At 35.4% G+C, this 21,052-nt stretch overlaps 1 protein-coding gene across 1 annotated transcript in view; it reads right to left on the bottom strand.

The window, feature by feature from the left end:
* Positions 1-21,052, bottom strand: part of LOC111049397 (RNA binding protein fox-1 homolog 2) — a 566,558-nt gene that overhangs the window by 73,753 nt on the left and 471,753 nt on the right. Inside the window, exons 5-6 of the mRNA XM_039436017.1 lie at positions 19,710-19,937; positions 16,351-16,539 (exon numbers count right to left, since the gene is read on the bottom strand). Of these exons, the coding sequence (XP_039291951.1) occupies positions 16,351-16,539; positions 19,710-19,937 (417 nt within the window). The remainder of the gene's footprint in view (positions 1-16,350; positions 16,540-19,709; positions 19,938-21,052) is intronic.

Genomic DNA, 21,052 nt, shown 5'->3' with positions numbered 1-21,052 from the left:
AATCAAATATTGTCATTAAAACTTGGACATCAATATAGGCTACTTTATGAGGGTAATGAAGCTGAAATTTTCCTAATTTTAGAATTTTAATGTTCCACCTTTTATTGTGAAACGACGTAAATTGGAAAAAGAAAAAGGTGAAATTGAAGAAAAGAAACGTGAAAGGAAATTGTAACAGTCCATCATAAACCCAATTCCCGGGTTGCCTTTCAGCTTTTGACTCTCATTTTTCATTACGATAAAGATAATTTCCGTGATTTGATTATTCAATTCACAACAGAACGCTTTTAAAAGTTGTAAATGTAGCCATGTTTTTGAGAAAGGTGAGGGGGGTGGAATAGTTTCCGGTTGAAGGGCTGCTTTCACCCCTTTTTCACAGTGAAAGTCTCGCGAAATTATATTAGACTGAGTTGGGGAGGCTTGAGAAGGTAGAGGAAGTGAAATGAAACGAGAAGGATGAGTGGAAAAGGTACAGGAGAAGGAGGGAAGTACTTTTAGAGGAGATTGGATGGGTGACAAAGAAGCGACCGGAGAGTGAGTGAGTGAGTGAGTGAGTGAGTGAGAGAGAGAGAGAGAGAGAGAGAGAGAGAGAGAAGAGAGAGAGAGAGAGAGAGGAGTAAGAGAAGAGAAGAAGAAGAAGAAGAAAGAAGAAGAAGAAGAGAAGAAGAAGAAGATGAAGAAGAAGAAGAAGAAGAAGAAGAAGAAGAAGAAGAAGAAGAAGAAGAAGAAGAAGAAGAGAAGAAGAAGAAGAAGAAGAAGAAGAAGAAGAAGAAGAAGATGATGAAGATGATGAAGAAGAAGAAGAAGAAGAAGAAGAAGATGATGAAGAAGATGAAGAAGAAGAAGAAGAAGAGAAGAAGAAGAAGATGAAGAAGCCAAGAAGAAGAAGAGAAGAAGAAGAAGAAAGAGGGGGAGAGTGTAGGAGGAGTAACAGAAAAAGATGGAGAAGGATAAAGAGAGGGAGGAGTAGGATGGTGATGAAGAGGAATATGAGATGTAGGGTGTTAAAGGAGGAGAAAAAAACATTGGAAAGGAGAAGTTTGAGGAGGAGGAAAAGGAGGAGAAAGAGGATGGATGAGGGAATACAAAAGAAGGAGGAATAATACAAGGGAAGGAAGGAGAATGAGATGGAGAAGAAGAGGATGAAGAAGAAACAACAGGAGTAGGGAGAGGTGCAAGAGAAGAAACGAAACCACCCCTTGCCGAGAAAGAAAGTGGGAATAGTATTTTGAGAAAGTGAAAGCATTTGAAAAATTTATGAACGGGGCCAAGAAGAAAAGAACTCGTAGCTCTGGCGTTAGCATTAATGGCTGTTAATGGATGCCAATCTTTCATTCGTTCATTTCAGGGATGTTGCGCTTTTCAAAAAGAAATTCCGCTAATTTTTCTACTTCTTCACTGCTCTGGTGAAAAGACCTCCCGAGGTAAACGAACGTTATTGCTTCTTCAACTAGTAAGTTTTCCAATTTTCCTCTTTTTATTTTTTCACCTCCTCCTTATTCTTCTTCCACCTCCTCCTCCTCTTCTCCTTTTTCTTTAATGGCAGTGGAGAAAGATAGAAGAACAGCGTTGGCGATTCTCTGCCTTGCCACTGCCTTCTATGAAGAACAGCAGATACCGTTGTATTATCTGAAGAAATATCTTTTATTATAGATATGTTAAGGATGATAACTTTTAGTCGAGTTATTGGTAAATTGAATAACTATTTCAAAAATTGATATTTTCCGAAAATTTTTGTTTTACTAGATCAAAAATCTGGTGTGGTACACTCACACAACTTTCCTTGCTCATTGAACTGTAAGCCCCATTCTCAAACGAGAATAATAGGGGAATAACATAATGAAGATTGGTGGCAACATATTTGAAACTACGATCAGACTTCTATATATGTGTATAAATAATTGTTTTCAGAGTACTTTTTCCTTTGTGTAAATTGTGAAATTCGATCATTTTTTTAAAAGTCGTCAAAACAGCTGTTCTACAGATGAAATATCTCGACTATGTGTTCTTTTTATGAACTGCTCTACCAACCTACCTCATGCACGAGAACGAGGTTACAAAGTCCATTTCTCAAGGATGGGGTGGACCCCCCATTAGTTTCCCAGAAAGGAGACTCATGCCAGTTGATAGAGCTGATAAATAACTATACAGGGTATGAATTTGAAAAAAATCGGTCAAGTCATTTTTGAGAAAATCGTGAAAAACATGGTTTTTTAGTAATTATCCGCCATTTTTCTCAAGAATATTACGGAGCTCCTGCAATTTTCCCAGGAATGAGACTCATGTCAGTTGATAGGGCTTATAAATAGCTATCCATGGTAAAAATTTGAAGAAAATCGTTAGAGCCGTTTTCGAGAAAACCGTGAAAAACATGGTTTTTTAGTAATTATCCGCCATTTTTTCCGCCATTTTGAATTCAATTTTATTGAATTTCTTATTGTCGAATCCTCATGGTATAAGGACCTTAAGTTTAAAATTTCAATTCAATCGGTTGATTAGGAATGGAGTTATCGTTTTCACAGACATACACACACACACAGACCAACACCCAAAAATCATGTTTTTGGACTCAGGGGACCTTGAAACGTATGGGAAACTTGAAATTGGGGTACCTTAATTTTTTTTTGAAATCAATACTTTCCTTACCTATGGTAATAGGGCAAGGAAAGTAACAATTCCATGAAGAATCTATCATCTAAATCTCATGGATTTATCTCTAACCGAATTTGAAATAGTCTGTCCCAAAAATTTAAACTTTAGGCGCTCATATCTCAAAAAGTAATAATCAGAAAAAATATGTTTTCCTGAAAAACTTTTTTCATTTTGATAGCTTGATGATAATATACAAATCGAAAAAAAATTACGAGTAGAAAGTTTATTTTTAGCCTTTGCACAGCCTTAAGGTACCCATAATCAAAAGTAATATCAACTGTTCATTCTTGTTCAAAATAATCAATCATTATATTTCATTCCCTAAGAAAATATATATTTTTCGAAGAATTAATAATATATTTTTATAATTGAGATTGGATATTTTGTTAATTATGTTTTCAAATGATTGAAAAACGATCTGGCAACGTAGTGGGACTGGAAATGGATAGCGCATCCGCTTGTCGAATGATAGACAAGGATAGCAAAGCCAATGTTAATCAAATACCAAATACCGGTGTTCGTTAAAATATTGTGTGAAAATCAGTGGCCCACTGCCTACAATACATACAGAACTCGTAACTATGGAGTTCAACCAATTAGTTGAAAAAATATCACAAAAGTTTTTCAAGAATAAATTAGGTTAGAAAAGGTTGAATAGAGCTATAATTTATGCAGTTATGTTCACATCTATCCATTGTTAATCCCCGGTTTCTATCCTTGGTTACAAGTTTTTTCTCTTTGAATGAATTTTCTTAATGAGTTGATGAATAAGCTCATTAGCAAAAAATGAAAAGAGTTGGAAGATAGTCGGCTAAGCCTTTCTTCATGTTGTTGGAAATATTTATTTATTAATTTATTTCATTTACATATGCACAAAATCAAAACAATGAGAGAGAAACAACAGAATTAATCCAAAACTATTTCTCTTCATGTTGTTGGAAATATTTATTAATTTATTTCATTTACACATGCACAGAATTAAAAAAATGATTGGGAGGGAAACAACTGAATTAATCCAAGACTATTTCTCTCCCGAATTTAAATACTGTAGTTGATAAGCAGGTCTGAATAAGGTTAAGGTACCACTTCTTATAATTTAACAAAAATTTACCGTCAAAATATATAAACACTAGAAATTTGGAATAAATATATGATACAATATACTACTTTCGCAATAACCCATGATAAATATTCCTCAATTGAAATGTTTATGAATTTAATTTGTCTGTAATTTATTCACAACTATCAGGTGACCCGTGCTCTGCAAGGGTAAAATTAAAAACTTAAGAAACTGAAAGCTTGACCTTCTGAAATCATGGAAATTTTTGAATCTATATATATATAAAAGCGAAATGGCACTCACTCACTGACTGACTGACTGACTGACTGACTGACTGACTGACTCACTCACTCGCAGAACTAAAAATCTACCGGACCAAAAACGTTCAAATTTTGTAGGAATGCTCAGTTGGCCCTTTAGAGGCGCACTAAGAAATCTTTTGGCGTTATTTTAACTCTAAGGGTGGTTTTTAAAGGTTTGAAGTTCGTCTTTTAGCATATATATTCTTCTTATTCTCTCAATTATAATGGAAAAACGGCCATATCATAAGTTACTATAGAACTATAATCTAGATAGAGTACCTCATCGAAACAGTTGTTAACTGGCAACTAAATTAATAATTTTGTCAGGTTGGCATTAAGTTGAGTTGACTTTGGTAGGTTGGCACCAAGTTGAAGATTTAAATGCATTGCTACTTGAATCAGAACTATTCCTGGGAATATTATATTACTAGCCGTCGCTTCGCTTGCCATATCCGTTTAGCCAGACGTTTAGTCTGGACCCCCGACTGGATCGTCCTAACATATGATAAAAATGCTCAAATTAAAAATGCAGGCGAGAGAAGCGAGCCTGCTGATCCCATTCTTGGACAATCCAGTCGGGGTTCCAGGGGGCGGAGCCCCCTGGCTAGACGGATATGACGAGCGAAGCGAGCCTGACGGCTAGTAGGTCTATAATATCATCGGTAAGTTAAGAATCAATATGCAAAATTTCAAGTTAATCAGTTGAGTAGTTGAGACATGATGATGCGTCATTCGTGAATTTCCTATCCCGTATAAGCCAACTCTCTCCTTTATTATATTATAGATTTATTAATTTATGTATAATTCATTTGTTTGATTTTTTATCTAATGAGTTCAAAAACTTTATTTCTTTCATCGTCGTAGAAATTGGACAAAATTTCTAAAAGTTAATCAGTTGAGTAGTTGAGACGTGATGATGCGTCATTCGTGAATTTCCTATCCCGTACGTGTATAAGCTAATTCTTTCCTTTATTATATTATGGATTTGTTTATTAATCAATTTATAATTCACTAGCCGTCAGGCTTGCTTCGCTCGCCATATCCGTCTAGCCAGGGGGCTCCGCCCCCTGGACCCCCGACTGGATCGTCCAAGAGTGAGATCAGCAGGCTCGCTTCGCTCGCCTGCATTTTTCATTTGAGCATTTTTATCATATGTTAGGACGATCCAGTCGGGGGTCCAGACTAAACGGATATGGCGAGCGAAGTGAGCCTGACGGCTAGTAATATAATATTCCCAGGATTGAAGTAGCAGTGCCCAATCAATTTTTCCGCAATAAATGCATTTAAATCTTCAACTTGGTGCCAACCTAACAAAGTCAACTCAACTTAATGCCAACCTGACAAAATTATTAATTTAGTTGCCAGTTAACAACTGTTTCGAAGAGGTACTCTATCTAGATTATAGTTCTATAGTAACATATGGTATGGAAATTTCAATTATAATTAAGAGATTGGGAGAAGAAGAATATACATGCTAAAAGACGAACTTTAAACCCTTAAAAACAACCCTTAGAGTTAAAATATTACCAAAAGATTTCTTAGTGCGCCTCTAAAGGGCCAACTGAACATACCTACCAAATTTGAACGGTTTTTGGTCCGGTAGATTTTTAGTTATGCGAGTGAGTGAGTGAGTGAGTTAGTGAGTGAGTGAGTCAGTCAGTCAGTGAGTGAGTGCCATTTCGCTTTTATATATATAGATTTATTTGATTTTTTCATCTAATGTGTTCAAAAACTTAATTTCTTTTACCGTCGTAGAAATTGGACAAATTATCCCATAATCCAAAAACCAACATCAGTCTACAGTTTCCATCATGACTAGATTACAATCCCCATAAATTGAGATGCAAATTTATGACGACAGCCATAAACAATGGATGATTAATTACCCCGGTGAACATAATGAACGATTGATGAACCATCATAATCAAAGCTGTTCAAAAAATGGAACGAAAATGAAAAATCTGCTCACAAAAAATTGAACAATTACTCACGGACCATACAATACGCACGATGATATTGATTAGTGTCTTGCCTCTACCACGCTTTATCACAATTTCCTCTTTTCATTCATCTTCTGTATCTAATTCCTCTATTTCTCCTTCCCATTTCAGAATAACTACTTCTTAAGCTCCAGCTTCTTCTTCCTCTTCTTATTTCCTTCTCCTTCTTCTTTTTCTTCTTTTATAGATTCTTTTACTTCTTCGATTACTTCCTCATCTATGTTCCAACCTTCTCTTCTTCTCCTCCTTCTTCTGCTTTTCCCTCTTCTTCTTGTCTTCTTCTTCTTCTTCTTCTTCTTCTTCTTCTTCTTCCTCCTCTTCTATAGCTTCTTTTACTTCTCCGATTACTACCTCATCTATGTTCGAACCTTCTCTTCTTCTCCTTCTTCTTCTTTTACCTCTTCTTCTTCTCCATCTTCTTCTTATCCTTCTTCTTCTTCATCTTCTTCTATCGCTTATTTTGCTTCTTCAATTACAACTTCATCTATGTTCCAAAAACGCAAAAATTATGAATCAATCAGTTACTTCACCTTACCACTCATATCACATTTCCTTTTATCCCTCATCTTCTTTGGTGATTTCTCCCTCTCCTCATACGTTATCACCATTTTATTTATTTCCCAATCACTTGCTAATGGCATCATATAGCCGAAACTTGTTGTGAATGAACAATTTTAAGAAGTGTACTCATATTTCTATTTTTATTTATATTCAACAGTAGCCCTAAAGAAAAAAAAGACAGTTAAGACCATTTATTTTCATTTATTTACTCGATTTTATCCTCATCTATGTCCCAGAAATCGAGAATAATGAATCAATCAGTTACCGTTTCTCTGCACCACTTTTTATCAGATTTACTCTTTTCTCCTCATTTTCTTTACTCTTCTTTACTCTTCTCCAAGAATAATGAATCATCAATCAGTTACCGTTTCTCTCCACCACTTTTTATCAGATTTACTCTTTTCTCCTCATTTTCTTTAATCTTCTTTTCCACCTCATCTTCTTTACTCTTCTCCTCCCCATCTTCTTCAATCTTCTCCTTTCCACCTCGTTCGATATGAACTCTTCTTCCCATTCATTCACTAAATTACCACCTCATCTCTGCCCCGAACAAGCTGGAATGATGCACCAAATGGTGATTATAAAGGGAGCCGGGTATATTCCCATAACTCATTAGCGTCATAAATAGCGCTTTATTTGATGGATGGTCAGAGGAGGAGTGAGAGATAAAGGACGATAGAGAGAGGAGTAGGAGAAATGTTGGGAATGGGGATTGAGAGAGAAGATGTAGGAGGAGGATCAGGTAAATGTGGTTATGAAAGAAAATATGGAAGGAAGAAAAGAGGGAGGGAGAGAGACAGAGAGATTGATTGATTATTTGCCTGAGAGGTAAAAGTTGGTAGAAGAGAAATTCTGGAAAAATGGATACCCCCTCCTAAGATGAAGAGTGATGAAAAGAGAAATAAGATAGATGAATAGAGAAATAGAAAGAAAGAGGCAACTCCTAACGAGTAAAGAAAGAGGAGAGGAGAGAAGAGAAAAGAAAATTTTTCTATGAGGGTGGTTAACGTATGAAATACGGTATAAATTATCAGATCTATAGCCTCTTATCATGGAGGAAAGAATACTGACTTTCTATCTATAATTTGTCTCTGCTACCATGTACATTAGAATGAATACAAAATAAATGGACTTTCGTTATGAAACATGGTTTCAAACAGATATGTGGTCAACTAAAAATAAATTATGTCAATTATTCATAATTGGTATAATATGTTGGGCACTGTATACTGGACGGTATTGTATATAATATGAAAAACACTATATAATTAGCGGAGCTACTCAAGTTATGGTAGCAAAATTTGAATTATGGTTCAGGTATTATGCTTTCAAACAGGTATGCGTGGTCACCTAAAAATAAATTACGGCAATTAATCATGCCAAGAGTTATGAATAACGGCGAGTTATTAAGTTAGATTAGGATCAAGTGTTGAAAAGGGCCATACATAACAATGGTCGCTTTTTATTTGAAAAATATGAAAATGTTACCAATATGTAGAGAAACATATCAGAAAATATCGGGATAGATATTCATCCCATTATCATCATCAACATCATCCTTCATTATCCAAGCACAAGCCTGAGCTCATTCCAGCATCATAAGCAGAAACTATTTTTTTTAGTAAAACAAACTACAATTCTATCTGTTGCTTTGTTCATCAATAACTACAACAAAAAACAAACAAACTCACAATAATACTAACACATTTCGAGCTTAAAAACATATAAAAATGAAACAAAATCCCATCAACGCCCTCGCTTTATTCAATTCAAATTGAAGCATATTCTCATCATAAAACTCTATTTTTCAAAACAAATCCATCAATCAAAGCAAGATGTCCGTCCAATCAGCCAGCTAAGCTTTACAAATATGAGAGAAATATTTTTCGCAAATTTTTCTGTCACAATAAATCAGGCTTTATTTGACAGAGAGCTGTGCTAGGTTTAGAAGGTTTAGAAAAGAGTGTGAGGGTTTAGTGAGACGGAAATTCTCGCTGGAAAATCCTCGCAGATGATAGAAAAGGATGGAAAAGCTGGAAAACCCTCACAGACAATAGAAAAGGATAGAAAAGGTGACAGGATAACACCACAAAACTTTACGTCAATTTTCCGTACGTCAAAAACATCGCATACGTTCTGCATCGAAGGGTTTTGTAATCTCTCTCTCTCTCTAAACCTCTCTCACACACACATGTTTTTCATTTTTAAGCCACCATTACCCTGATTAGCTTGTCCAGAGTAGGAGAAAGGCAGGTTTCAATTAATAATCTACTACGGGAAAGGCCGGAAGAATTTAGTCGAGCAGGAAAAATCGTTTTCCCGGCGGGATGGATGTTCAATTATGATTTTCTAAATGAAAAATGTGAGGAAAATGTGCAGAAATGCCTTAACAAGTCGATATCCTTCTTCATCCTCAAGTATTCTCACTCGAATTTCAATTTTACCTTCACATTTTTTCTGAAATTTTACAAAAATTCGATATTGTTCTCCATCTTTATCCTACTAATGTATTCTCTCCGATCTACCAATATTTCACCAATCTATCTTGACATTTTTCAGAATTTCTACCTCGTTTTTTATTGTCCGAACATTCTATGATACATTGTTTTGAACAGCCTCTCCTCTCCAAGAATTTGAGATATGAGATATTTTTGTGTTATGAGGAAAATAATGGGGCCTCCCTGAAGCTCTTACATATTGTACTTTTTCAATAAATCAATAAATATTTTACATTTCTCTTTTCTTCTTAAAGGACGTCAAAATGCATTCACGCACATAAGTGCTTGGCAAGCTAAACCCACTTTGTATCAAGAATTCATCGAACGCTTCTTTTATAAATAACTACCAGGTAACCCGTGCTCCGCAACGGTCTAATTAAAAACTTGACTAACTGAGAACTTGACTATTGAAATCTTGAAGGATCTATAATAGGCCTATAACCAGCCTAGGTAAATTAAGAATCAATACGCAATACATATTACATATTGTCTTTTTCTTTATTTATTTCGAACTTCGAATGTCATAAAAATTCCTAGTAATCTTACCTAATTATGTTCTTAATATTGTTTTTGTGATTGGGCACCCGCCGAAAAACCTACAGGTTTGGCAGGACCCTAAATTGTTTTTTTGAAATTGTGAATAAAATTTGATTTAATTTGAAAAAAAAAAAATATATTTCAAGTTAATCAGTTGAGTAGTTGAGACGTGATGTTGCGTCATTCGTGTATTTCCCATCCCGTACGTATATAAGACAGTTCTTTCCTTTATTATATTATAGTTTAACCCTGAATCACTTGATAATATTGTAAATAAAAGATAATAAATAACAAGGAAGCTTGTTCTACGTATTTATCTAACGCTTCTTTCCTAAATAATAAACACTAATTCTCTTTTCCTACAGTTACCTTGAAAAGTGGCCATTCCTGCACTGATTACAGAACGCAAATAATCACTTTTCCGCTCTAGTGCGGGAATAGTTATTTGTGCAACTAGTGCGCAAAAGTGACAGTTTGCTGCATCGAAAGAAACGTTTACGCCCGAGCCGTAGGCGAGGGCGGAATGGTTTCTTGAGTGCAGCAAACGAACTTTGCGCACGTATTTCACATTAAATTTTTCCTACAGTTACCATTGAATATGAAAAGTGGGTAATTATGGGTAAAATTGCCTGAATAATGTAGTAGTGTTTGAATGGCGGGGGGCAGCTGTGTGGTGTGTGCTGTGGTGGCACTGTGCTGTCGTTGTCCTCCATTATAATATCTACTTAATAATTAGCGCGTTGTGCTTCGTTGCACCTCTGCTCACTATAGCAGCCACAGCAGTCACTGTTACCAACTTAATTTTGATTTTGCTGCACTGGTGCTCCATATAACCTACTAACTATTTTGCGTTGTCATGCTGCAAATCTGGAGTACGCAAAGTACTCACTTTGCGCACTAGTGCGGAAAAGTGATTCTTTGCAGCCTGCAATCAGTGCACAAATGGTCACTTTTCAGGGTATCTGTAGGAAAAAAATTTTTCTGCACTCCAAATTTGCAAAATGGCAACACAAAATAGTTGGTGGGTTATATGGAGGATTAGTGCACGAAAACAAAAATGAAGTTGGTAACAATGACTGTGGTTAGATTTAGATAAGAATCATTTCAATGGCTACCCTACATTTATGATAAAATCCCAATCTAGAAATCCAAAACAAGAATAATGTTCATCTAAATCATAATTAAATAATCATCGTTTACGAATTCTCATCATTTTTAATAATAAATAATAGTTCTTTTCTATTGATAATTATTATTTCAACTGCAAGCAATGAGAAAAGTAGCAAATATGCATTATAAAATTCGAATTTTGAGGTTAAATGATTACCGTTCGATATCCATATGAATAAAAAACATAAGAATACTACAATAAATATTCTCTGTAGTCTATGTTATTTTTATAAATATTTTTCAGTTTACTTTGAGCATTTTTCTCGGTAATTTGAGCAAAAGTCTAAATTTCTGAATCCTGTTTCTGTAGTTTTTAGCTGGATTCTTCCCGCTAGGTCGCGCGCTTGTCGGTTCAGCCATCTTGCAGCTCGGTTCAGCCGATCAGCTGTTGGCGTGTATTTTGAATGCGAATTCTTTGTTCTATTTGTTTTTTTCTGATTCTTGAATGAATAAAAATGAGAACTTTGGCTGAGAATTTTCAACTTCAATTGGATTATTAATTTTTAAATAAATTAAGGTTGTTATTAATAACAGCATCACACACACAAACATTTGATGGATTTCAGCCATCATTTTACCCATAATCAACCACTTCTCATTTTCAATGGTAACTGTAGGAAAAGTTTAATGTGAAATACGTGAGCAAAGTTCCTCTGCTGCACTCAAGAAGCCATTCCGCGTAAACGTTTCTTTCGGTGCAGCAAACTGTCACTTTGCGCACTAGTTGCACAAATAACTATTATAATATTGTTACTAAAACAAGATAACTAACAAGGTGAAGACTATTCTCTTATTAATGGGTAGATTTAATGAATCTTCTCTGACAAACTCCAAGCGAGTCTATATTCCCAGGTGCATAACTTCAAAACCGTTGGGGAAATCTGGCATCAACAAAATGCTTCAAAACTGAAAACTCAAAGTCTTGTAGCGGCTTGAGGATTGAAAACCCTTGTTACAAAGGAGAATACGATGCGATACCTATAATTTATTCATTACAAATTCCATTAAAATTTGGCGTTCAGTTGCTGAGTTTAACTAATTCACTTTGATGATACGGTCTAACCGTATACATGAATAAAATATAGACTTCACATACACGAGATGAAGAAGTGAGAGATGATAGAGAGAAGAAAAGAGAGAGAGAGAGAAAAAGGAAGAGAGGGGAAGGGGTAATGAGTAAAAGCGCAGTGGTTTGTTGAGAGCAAAGTTTTCAGAGAGGAATGTGAGAATCAGAATTCAGAAAGTACACTAACTGGAGAGAGTATGGGCAAATATCATTAAAAGAGGAACCACATTGTATCTTTTCTTCTTCTTCTTCTTCTTCTTCTTCTTCCTCCTCCTCCTCCTTCTTCTTCTTCTTCCTCCTCCTCCTCCTCCTCCTCTTACTCCTTCTTCTTTTTCTTCTTCTTCTTCCTCCTCCTCCTCCACCTCATTCTCCACCTTCTTCTTCTTCTCCTCCTTCTTCATCTTCTTCTTCTTTTTCTTCTTCTTCTTCTATCTCTTTCGACTATCGACATCTTCCTCTTCAACTCTTTCCGTTCACCATCTCTATTTATTTATATTATTTATATTCATATTATTATATTTATATTTATATTATTTATTTATATTTATATTATTTATTTATAAATATTTTTTTTATTTTCGCACGTCTTCTTCGTCCTTTTCCTTGTTTCATTTCTTATTGTCCTTCCACATCTTTTCTCTTCACCTCATTCTCTTTACCCGTCTCCTTATTCTTTCCATTATTCTTTTTCTGTTCTCACCATTCTCCTCTTCTCTCTTCTTCCTCTTCCCTCTTTTTCTCCATCACTCTCTTCCATCACAAAATTCTTAATTTCCTTCTTTCTTTGTCTCTCTCAGTCGTAGCTAAAATTCGACTACAGTAAGACAAGTTAACAAGAATGGACAGTTAATATTACACCAGATATACCGGTATCAGCTATTCTCTACAGAAGGCAGTGGCAAATCAGATAATCGGCAACACTCCTATCTTTCTCCACTGCCATTATAACGTAAACCTCACTGTAGTTACTTAGCGTTTCTACTGGCGCGTAATTCGGTTTCCAGTTGGGAAACCTGTTCACACAACAGTGTGGTGCCCGTGATCGGGCAGTTGCAAGGCAGAGAATCGGCAACTCTGTTCTCCTGTCTTTCTACACTTCCATCATAACGTGAACATCACTATACTTTACTATACGTTACTATACTTTATTATACGTTACTTTGTGTTACAGTGGCGCGTAATTCGGTTTCCAGTTGGGAAAACTTTTCACACAACAGTGTGGTTCCCGTAGACGGGCAGTGGCAAGGCAGAGAATCGGCAACTCTGTTCTCCTATCTTTCTCCTCTTCCATTATAACGTGAACCTCACTATAGTTACTTTGTGTTACAGTGGTGTGTAATTCGGTTTCCAGTTGGGAAAACTTTTCACAGTAAAGTGTATGGTTCCCGTAGAGAGTTTCCTATCAACAAAAAGCCATACTAAAACAGACGGGAGTTTCCTATCAACAAAAGGCCATATAGAAATTCTACAACAGACATGTGGTCAATGCTAAAATACTTCAACAAAGCTGCGGTCATCAACCAGAAAGTTTCACTGTTCTGAGCTTGATTGAGTAGGATTTACGTTTGGTCCTTTCAATTATTAACTCATGTCTAGAAAGTTCGAGTTCCCTCATGTCTAGAAAGTTTCGAACATTGATGGCATTCATTACACAATTTGTACCGTACTTCTATCTGTTTCAGAGCGAGGTATTGATAGATTGATTTACAGAGTAATTAACAAGTTTAGTTGCTGTCTATAGTCCATTTCATTTCATTTATTCATAGAAAATAGATACAATAAAGGCAAAAACAACAGGCATTCGCCCAAAACTGCTTTAAACCTTAATTTGGATTACACAGTCAATATATACATAAAAAAGGGGATGTGCTTGCAATTTATATTGTAGTTCTGATTTTTCAATATATTATTTGGGTACATAAGAGAAGTCCAGAACCAATTTCTTCATGCAAAATCTCCTTGTGCTAGATAAAGGATGGCCCTAAAACCTCGTATTTTCGGTTATTTTCCAGTTTTCAGCTATTTCTGCCAAATCTCGTAATCAAACAGAAAAATTTGCTCTCGCCTTTTTTTTAGAGTATAAAATTCTGAATGAAATGAGATCATCTGAACTCTCGATCTCCAATGAGTACTGAGTTATGATTTTTCAAAAATGAGTGAAATTTGAAGAAAAAATCAAATTTGATGAATTTTAGTTTTTGATCAACAATATCTTCCAAATTGTTACCATTTAGATGTATAATTCAAAATCGATCTGGGCCAATTTTTGAGCTCTACAATCTGAGATCAGGTAGAGCGCTCTATCTCATATAGATTTCCAGGTACACCTGACAACAATGCTCCTTGTATTGTGAAAAACACCTAATTTTAAGCTTCAACCATCATCACCAACTACATTGTCCTCACATTGTTATTTCGCAGAATGACATAAGTTCATGAGATTATGTTCTATGAGAATCACCCGTTAGATGCACTTCATTACAGTATTTCCTAGTGGAGAGGCGCGCTTAAGGACACCTCAAGGATCAAAATTTCAAATTTATAGTGACTGGACTATTTTTAGGCTCTGATGGTGGTTCAATATACTCATGAAACTGTATTTTGAAAAATGACTCGACCTAGTTGCACAAAAGCCTGTAAAATTTGAATCATAATATTAAGTTCCATGAGAACCAATCAGAGAAAATTTGTTCTCATGACATTCAATCGGGATTGAAAATTAACAAACTTTTGTGCAACAGGATCTTAGACTTCAGTGTGAGCATTGTATTTTGTTCGATTTGTGAGAATGTGTATTCAGAATATTGACGTCATATAATATTGTACTTAAATTAAAATCATGATTAAATTCCATGACAGACAAACAGAGAAAGTTTTACTGAGAAGAAGGCTTCTCTGATTGGTTCTCGTGACATTTATTCTGGATTAAAAGTTAACAAACTTTTGTGCAACAGGATCTTAGATTTCAGTGTGAGCATTGTATTTTGTCATAGGCACACCTCTAATACAAGGCCCCGGCCAACGATATTGCAACGTCACAGCGTAGGCCTAGAATCTAATACATGATTGGTGAAGAAGATCAGCTGGTATTTTTAAAAATCTTTTTCACCAATCATGTATTAGATTCTAGGCCTACACTGCGACGTTGCAATATCGTAGGCCACGGCCTTGTATTAGAGGTGGCTATGATTTTGTTTGATTCGAGAGAATGTGTATCCAAAATATTGACGTCATACCATGTTGTATTTTCTAAAAATTGTATAATTTAATCTATTTCAACTACCTGTCTATATTCTAGAAAATATAGTAATAATCCTAGGGTGACTATTCTCTAATCGGAACGTCTCTTTCAAACTCTACTATTGCGCCGAAAAATTTAGACCTATCACAAGCGAGCAAGCCGCCATTTCGTTGCATCAGTACACTTCTATCTGCTTTCTCATTGGTCGACACAAAATTGGAGAGTACTGCAACGAAATGGCTGCTGACTTCTAATTGGTGGAAGTTGTTCAACATCTTAGGCTGGTCACACACCGATTAGTCAAGACAAGACTAGTCACGTTTAGTCACAATACTTCATATTGCTGCTTATGGCGCAACTCACACTGATTAGTCATTCAAAATTTCTAGTTCATTTATTTCTGGACTGAAATGGACTCAAATCAATTCAAGAAGATAGCATAACCTATAATTTTTATTCATTCATAACTCTACCTTCATTGTATTATAAATCACCCCATCATCATCACATAGGCTTAAAATACTTCTAGGAAGTCGCCTTTGTATATAATAAATAAAATAATAAAGATTAGACATGACAAGACATGATCAGACACAATACTTCACATAGTTGCTTACACAAGCAACACACACCGATTAGTCACTGCAATTAGACATGTCTTCATAAGCAAATATGTGAAGTATTGTGACTAAACGTGTCTTGTCTTGTCTTGACATGATCAGGCACAATACTTCACAATAGTTGCTTATGAAGACATGTCTAATTGCAATGACCAATCAGTGTGTGTTGCGTGATAAGCAACAATGTGAAGTATTGTGACTAAACGTGTCTGATCATGTCTTGTCTTGTCTTGACTAACAGGTGTGTGTCTAGCTTTAAGGAGTCATGTCTAATTGCAATGACTAATCAGTGTGAGTTGCGTCATAAGCAGCAATGTGAAGTATTGTGACTAAACGTGACTAGTCTTGTCTTGACTAATCGGTGTGTGACCAGCCTTAGCTATGAGCTGCTTTAATAATTTTGTTTTATTAAATATGAATCCCATATGACCTATCTGCTTGTGCGTGGGTTGATGCGTTGGTCATTAACCTCGTAAATTACTTTTACTCTACTTCATAATTAAATTTCTTCATAAATAAAAAATTGATTTACTGTTCGAATATTGATGACCGATAACATATTGATTCCACAATGATTATGATATGAAAATTACACAGTAAAAGATTGTTAAAATGAGAGACAGATAGAGACAGAAGTACTCACAATAGAGACGGTATGCTGATCTGTGCCGCCATTGCTGGGTGGTTGGGGCGGCTGCTGTTGGGGTGGCTGCGGTGGCGGCTGGGGGGCAGTGGGAGGTGTGAAGGGAGGCGGTGGCACCTCCTTGGAGGCGGCAGACAAGGCAACCGCCGCCAGCTGTTGTTGGTGATGTGCGTGGGCCGCTACAGCCGCCTACAACATTCAGAAACAAACAGAGAATGGTTAGAAATTTGGAGAAAAAACAATTTGTAGATAGAATAGATATTCGTACAACTTGTGTGCATAGAGAAACGATAGCATAGATATCCCATGGTATAGGGCGTTTATGTCGCAAGTTTTACTGTTATCCCAAGCCGATAGTTCACAAAGTTCTTTCCTATGCAGCTGTGTGACGCTGGTAGTCTCTCAAATTATGCCGTTCTTACACTATCACCCCAACAAAACAGTAAAAATTGACAATAATCGACAGCAATCGGCTTGAGATAACAGTAAAAGTTGCGACATAAATTCCCTATACCATGGGATATCTACTTACGCTATTGTTTCTCTATGATAATAGGTAATATTGCCGTAATAAGCTGAGTACGATCATAGAGAAAAGATAGTATGAAAAGATATCCCACGGTCGTTTATGATCCAAATTTAAGCCGATTTCTTGTTAACTCAAGCCGATTACTGTTGACTACTGTCTATTATTACAGTGTTGTTGGGGTTAGAGTGTAAGAACAGCACAGTATGAGAGACTAACAGCGTCACATAGCTTCAAGAAAAAAAAATAGTGGAGCTATCGGCTTCAGTTAACAGTTAACAGTGAAATTATGCTATCTTTTTCTCAGAGTTAGTTTATCCATAATTAACTTGAGAATAGCAAATTTCTCTTCTTCATATTATTATTCTTTCTCAAAATCCATTTCTCAGGGATATATTATTTTGCTACCTTTTTTGTATGATATAACCAACTTTAGAATAGCAAATTCTTCTACATAAGATATCATTTTTCTTATTCTTTTTCAAAAGCCATTTCTCACTCTAGATGGAGTCGTCATAACTAACTGACTAGTGCCGTGATCTTTTCATATTTCTTATACTGAAGTTATGTAGTTCTGTAGTTCTGTGTAGTTATGTGAGCTCATCATTCAACTAATATTGCTATATCTTGCCACATCTTACAGCTCGACTAAGTGATTATGAACTAGTTTGCAGAATAGTGTCTTTCGCCTACAATTCTCAATATGTTGTTCATGGATTTACCACACAAACCATACATATTTATTTACATAACATATTTTAACCATAAAGTATTTATTTACCATACAACAAACTTCAGTATGGAGAAAACCGGTGCAAGATAGACAACAAACTTCCTGAATAAATTACGCTTAGGGGCCTGCAAATTGAGTTGATTCCTGCCAACCCTGGGAGGATTCATCAACCGCTTGTCACCACTAATATCAAAAAAGTTTCAGAGTTCTACAGATATGTATATGAATTTCTTATTGAAAGTATTTTCAGCTCTTTATAATATTTTTAGTATGAAGTAGTCAGTATACACATACATACAGTAGACACTACTATATATTTCTAGCTGGAGAATAATCTGGAGAGGAAATTAGTTATCTAAAACGAAGTTATCGAACACACAAGTTAGTGTACATCACAATACAAAATCAACTAGGATAAAGCAGACTAAATCAACTCATAATGAAAGAAACAGCTCAATCTCAACACCATTGAATAAACTATTCATGCTTTACAACTTAACTGAACTTGAAACATAGCAACATTCACAATACAACACTCAACTGAACAAGAATAACGGAATAAAAAACAAGACAACATAATGCTGAACAATACATGAGGAAAATATGCAATACACCAAACTTCAATGCACAAAACAAGCAAAATATAATTGAATTCAAAAACCAATAAAGTTCAGGACAATATAACAGAAGTCAAATTCACAACATGAAAGATAAAATATAAAACTTGACTAAAATCAATCGATACATTTCAACACATTCAAAATACAACAAAACGTAACACAAAATGAAACTGAAAGAAACATGCGATAGAATATTATAGTTTAGTAGGTAGTCCACAACGAATAGTAAATAGCAAGGTACCTAGAATACATACTAGGTACATTGGTATATACCATACGATCATTATCTACTGTAGATTTAATTTTATGTTATATGGTTTTCAGATCAGTTTGTCAGTGCCTGGAAAACGAAATATATTTACAACAAAATATAGAATGAATTAATCGCGTTGTGATCTGTATTGGTATTTCAACATTTTTCTTGTTGGATAGCTAGTTTGTAGTATTAAATTGTGAGCATTGTATTTTGTTCGATTTGTAAAAAATTGGTATTATATTTCGCCATATATTGTATTTCGTAGATACAAATATTGATAAAAATATAACTGTATGATACAATCTACATAAGGCTATTCATATTCTAGAATTGCAGCAGTTATTCTTAGATAACTATCCTCTATCCGAAACGTCCCTCTCCAATTTTACTACTACGGTACGTCAAAGGATTTCCACCAATCACAAGCGAGCAAGCTGTCATTTTATTTCTTTCCAGTTTATTATACGTGGGACAATATAGAAAAAAAACTAATGCAATCATTGTTACATAATCTAGAGATCTAGAACATATTGAAATAGCAGAATACACATTTTGATTAGAACATAGCAAAAAAAAAAAAATGAATAACCATTGTTGAATAGAATTTGAAGAAAATAAATGAGATAGCAGAATATAAGGGTAGAGCAAAGAGTAAAAATAAAACATAGAATAACTGTTGTTACGATGTTAAGTAATCTGAGCAATTCTCACAAAAGCAGAATATAAGTGTTGATAAGAGAATAGCAAGAAATCACTACAGAAAATACAAGGATTGACCAAAAAATAGCAAGAAATCAGTACAGAAAACACAAGAATGGATCAAAAGTAGCAAGTAAAATAGAATAACCATTGTTACATCATAATCTAAGAAGAAAATTGTAATAGCAGAATACAAGAGTAGATGAAAAGTTAGTGAGAGATAGCACAATAACTGTTATTATGTAATCTGAACAATTACTACAAAAGCAGAATACAAGTAAGTGTTGATAAAGAAATCAGTACAGAAGATAAAAAAGCAAGAAGAAGGAACACATTAAGTTGATCGAAGAATAGGAAGAAATCAGTACAGAAAATTCAAGAATTGATAATAAAAATAGCAAGTAATCAGTAGTACAGAAAATAGAAGTGTTGATCAAAATATTGCAAGAAACTAAAGCAAACAAATACAAGGGTCCATCAAAAAATAGCGAGAAATGAATACAAGTGTCGATCGAAAAGTAGTACCTGATGCACGGCTGCGGCATGATGCGCATGCGCAGCAGCAGCGGCTTGGTCGGCCTTGAGGTCCCCGTTGGCGGCAGAGGTCGGCTGGCCGTTGGCCGCCACTGTGCCGTTGGCGGTTGCGGCAGACTGGGCGCCATTGGCTGCCACCGCCTGCTGCTGGAACTGGGCGGCCGCCTGGAACTGCGCCTGCGCCTGGGCAGCGGCTGCCGCAGCCGGCTGTACCATGTGCTGTCGGAGAAAACGGGCGCAGTTAGTTGGGCGGTTGGGCGCAAAGATTGAGTTAGGTTGGGTAGGATGAGGTTCAATATTGGATTAGGATTGGTTAGGTTGGGTAGAGTTCAACGTCTGGTTAGGTTAGGTAGGGTAAGGTTCATACTATACTAAGGTTGATACTATACTTCTATAAAACACACAATAAAAAACTATGAAGCGCCCTTTAATTTCTTTTAAAACTACAGTTTCAACATTTTAAAAGCTATTGTGTTGAAAATATATAAAGGGTACTTGATAGTTTTTTATTGTGAGTTTCAATAATCAGTAGTTGCAACCTGAAAACTCTGACACCAGACCTGACCCAGCCAGGTCACACGATATTATTATTAATAACCAGTAGCCCTGAAAAGACAAATGAATTAACTTCTATAGTGAGGTCCACGTTATAATGACAGTATTTGATCAACTTTGGTTTTGCTATCCTTGTCTATCATTCAACAAAGCCGGTGGTACTATCCTTTTCTAGGTCCACAACGATGCCAGTTATGTTTTTAACAGTGTTGAAATATAATTAATTAATAAAGAGAATCGGCATCGCTATTCTTCTATCTTTATTCACTGCCATTATAAGGTGGACATCACTATATATTACACTATACTAAAAAATGTGTAAGTTATAGTACAGAAACTACTTAATACCAGTTAACTCTTGTATCTGCACATTAAATTAATATTTAATGACCTGTTAATGATGTCGCTACAGTATTAGTGATTAGGGTTAGGATACACCTCTCCCTGATCCTCCAACCCTAGCGGTTCAAATCCCCCAAAATCAATTCCACAGCAGGATCCAGAATGTACACCTCATCATCTAATCTGCAGCCTAACCATTAATTAGTCCTAATTACCATGCAACCTGCATTCAGTTGCAACTGATCAATACAGTAGTACAAAGCACAGGACACCGTAACAATGTGTGGAGGTTTGGGAATTGTTACATAGTTTAATTGTATTCGAAATCATGAGCATATAGTTGAGAAATGATTAATAATAATAATAATAATAATATAATAATAATAATAATAATAATAATAATAATAATAATATAATGATAATAATGATAATAATAA

The sequence above is a fragment of the Nilaparvata lugens genome, chromosome 10 (assembly GCF_014356525.2).
Source record: "Nilaparvata lugens isolate BPH chromosome 10, ASM1435652v1, whole genome shotgun sequence".
Lineage (NCBI taxonomy): Eukaryota > Metazoa > Arthropoda > Insecta > Hemiptera > Delphacidae > Nilaparvata > Nilaparvata lugens.
Note: the sequence above shows the minus strand (reverse complement) of the source record. Positions and strands in the feature narration are given on the sequence as shown.